This window comes from Austrofundulus limnaeus, unplaced genomic scaffold, assembly GCF_001266775.1.
Source record: "Austrofundulus limnaeus strain Quisiro unplaced genomic scaffold, Austrofundulus_limnaeus-1.0 Scaffold339, whole genome shotgun sequence".
Taxonomy (NCBI): Eukaryota; Metazoa; Chordata; class Actinopteri; order Cyprinodontiformes; family Rivulidae; genus Austrofundulus; species Austrofundulus limnaeus.
Genome location: NW_013952741.1, coordinates 502,301 through 504,665, shown reverse-complemented (window position 1 = coordinate 504,665; position 2,365 = coordinate 502,301). Strand labels below are relative to the sequence as shown.

Below are 2,365 nucleotides of genomic sequence, written 5' to 3'. Positions count from 1 at the left end.
GGCGTGAAAAGTGGCGTACGCAAGTTTCTGGGCTCATATTGTGCGTACGCCAGTTTTATAAATCCGACCCCTGGAAACTAGCCTCATTAGCTCACAGCTCCTGGGGTGGTGAAACTCACCAAACTCAGAATTATCTGGTGAATCAATTATGAATTAATTATCTGATGAGCAAGTTTTCCCAGAAAAATATAAAGTATCACCCAAGAAAACCCACTCAGATCATTAAAGCAAAATAAATACAACTTTCCCTACAAAAACAAAACTTCGATGTAAAGCAGAATTGGTGGAACAAGAGAAAGAAACTGCTGTTTTGCAAACAGCTAAGTGTACAGCTAACAGCTAAACATAAATAGTATACAACAGAAGGTTGGAGGAAAGAAAGAAAAAGGAGGTTTTTCTTCCTTAATGTCTTTAGGGGTCTGGTCCCATTTGACTTGGTGCTCGAGTCTTTTAGTGCTCTGGTGCAAGTTTGCAGCATTTCTGACTAGAATTTATTCATCGCAGTGTCCGTTTAATCCTTATATCAAGGTGCCACTGTCAGCTTGGTGAGCACCAAACAACAATCCATTCACACCAGTGCGGCTGGATTTTTTATTTATTTTAATCAGGTCGCATTTGCCACCAAACTGGTCGCACTCTAGAGCCCTGCGAACTGTTGTTTTGACAGACAATCAGGTACAATCTTAGGTACGCAAGTGCGCTTTATGACATTACATCTGGTGTGCTTTTTCTTTTTTTGATCGCACATGCGTACCTGCGCACCACTTATGTGCAACTCTGCTTATAACGCAAACTGTTCAAAATAGGAGCTTAAGATTTTTTTTTGGTTGTTTAGCTCTGATGAAGCTCTATCCATCAGGCCCACCAATCAGTTCTGGTGCATTTGTGCGTGCCGGGGTCATTATGTTGCCGCTGAGCAGTATCTAGTTAGAAATTCTTTTGAGATTGTTTTTACATAACGGACACGAAGCCGGAAAAGAAAACAGAAAAGAAATGAAGAAAGGTTTTTGTCTTCTGACAAAGAAACACACACATACTGTCTAAYTGCCTAATTTGTGTTTGTTTTTTATGTTCTGACAGAAAAGTAACATGATTTGATTACAGATACTTAATGGATCAACTTCAGACGCTGACCTGTGCTGAGTGAGCAGGCCGCGGTGTTACCCTCCACAATAAGGCACTTCCTGGTATCACAGTCACAGTTTCCTGAACTTCTGGCAGGTCATCAGCCTCCTCACCTTCACAGCTTTGTTCCTACACACACAGACACACACANACTCAGAATTATCTGGTGAATCAATTATGAATTAATTATCTGATGAGCAAGTTTTCCCAGAAAAATATAAAGTATCACCCAAGAAAACCCACTCATGTCTTTAGGGGTCTGGTCCCATTTGACTTGGTGCTCGAGTCTTTTAGAGCTCTGGTGCAAGTTTGCAGCATTTCTGACTAGAATTTATTTTGGGAGTGTTAGTGGTTTTGGTACAACAGAACTTTTCCTGTGCATTTGATTTTTCTTCTGTATTTTTTGTGATTGTGGCATTTTTTGTTGCATTTGTTTGATTCTGTTTGTGAGTTTTGAGTTTTGCATCATTCACGTTTGAGGGCACGTTACACTGTTTGTGGTGCTTTCAGTTACTTGCATCTGTCAGCCACTATAAATCACATTTGAAATTAAAGAATGAATAAGGTTTGTTTAGCTCTGATGAAGCTCTATCCATCAGGCCCACCAATCAGTGCCCCCCACCCCCCAGATCCCCAATTTATCTGAAAAAGGTGTATCTGGACATACAAAAATGCTTATAACTCAGAAACTGTTCAACATAAAAGCTTCAGGTTTCTTCTGTTATTTAGCTCCGATGCCCAACATCAGTGCCACCCACACCCCCGGACCCCCAATTTATCTGAAAAAGGGGTGTCTGGACATGCAAAAATGCTTATAACCAGGGTTGCACATAAAATTTTTGGTCTGGTTCTCAGGGGAGAACCTAGGGTTATTGCTTGGTGCTCATATTTTCCTTCACTCATTTAACACATTTATCTAGAGGAGCGTCCAGGCATCTAACATCCCCCTGTTCTGTTTTATGACTCCTATCAGCTGCAACGTCTCAGGGCATCACGCTAAAGTGGTCCACCGAGATGTTATTTTTTTTTTACTCTACAAAAATTTTGTAAACTACTTATGTGGCCGAGGGGCTGGGTGTCATATAAACATCACAAATTGAACATTTCATGGTTAAATGTTTTTTAGACTAACATGTCCCTCAGATGGACAACTCCTGCTTGGTCTTCACTTCAGCTTTGGTTAAACCAGCTTCCAGTCCAAGCAGCAAATATCTGTCTTTTGCACAGAGCAAAATAACTT

General features: G+C 40.7%; 1 protein-coding gene across 1 annotated transcript in view; it reads right to left on the bottom strand.

Moving 5' to 3' along the window:
* The window catches only part of LOC106527712 (oxysterol-binding protein-related protein 2), a gene marked incomplete at its 5' end in the record, with an annotated part of 16,881 nt that overhangs the window by 5,252 nt on the left and 9,264 nt on the right, over nt 1–2,365 (bottom strand). Inside the window, 1 exon segment of the mRNA XM_014022695.1 lies at nt 1,135–1,254. Coding sequence (XP_013878149.1) covers nt 1,135–1,254 — 120 coding nt within the window.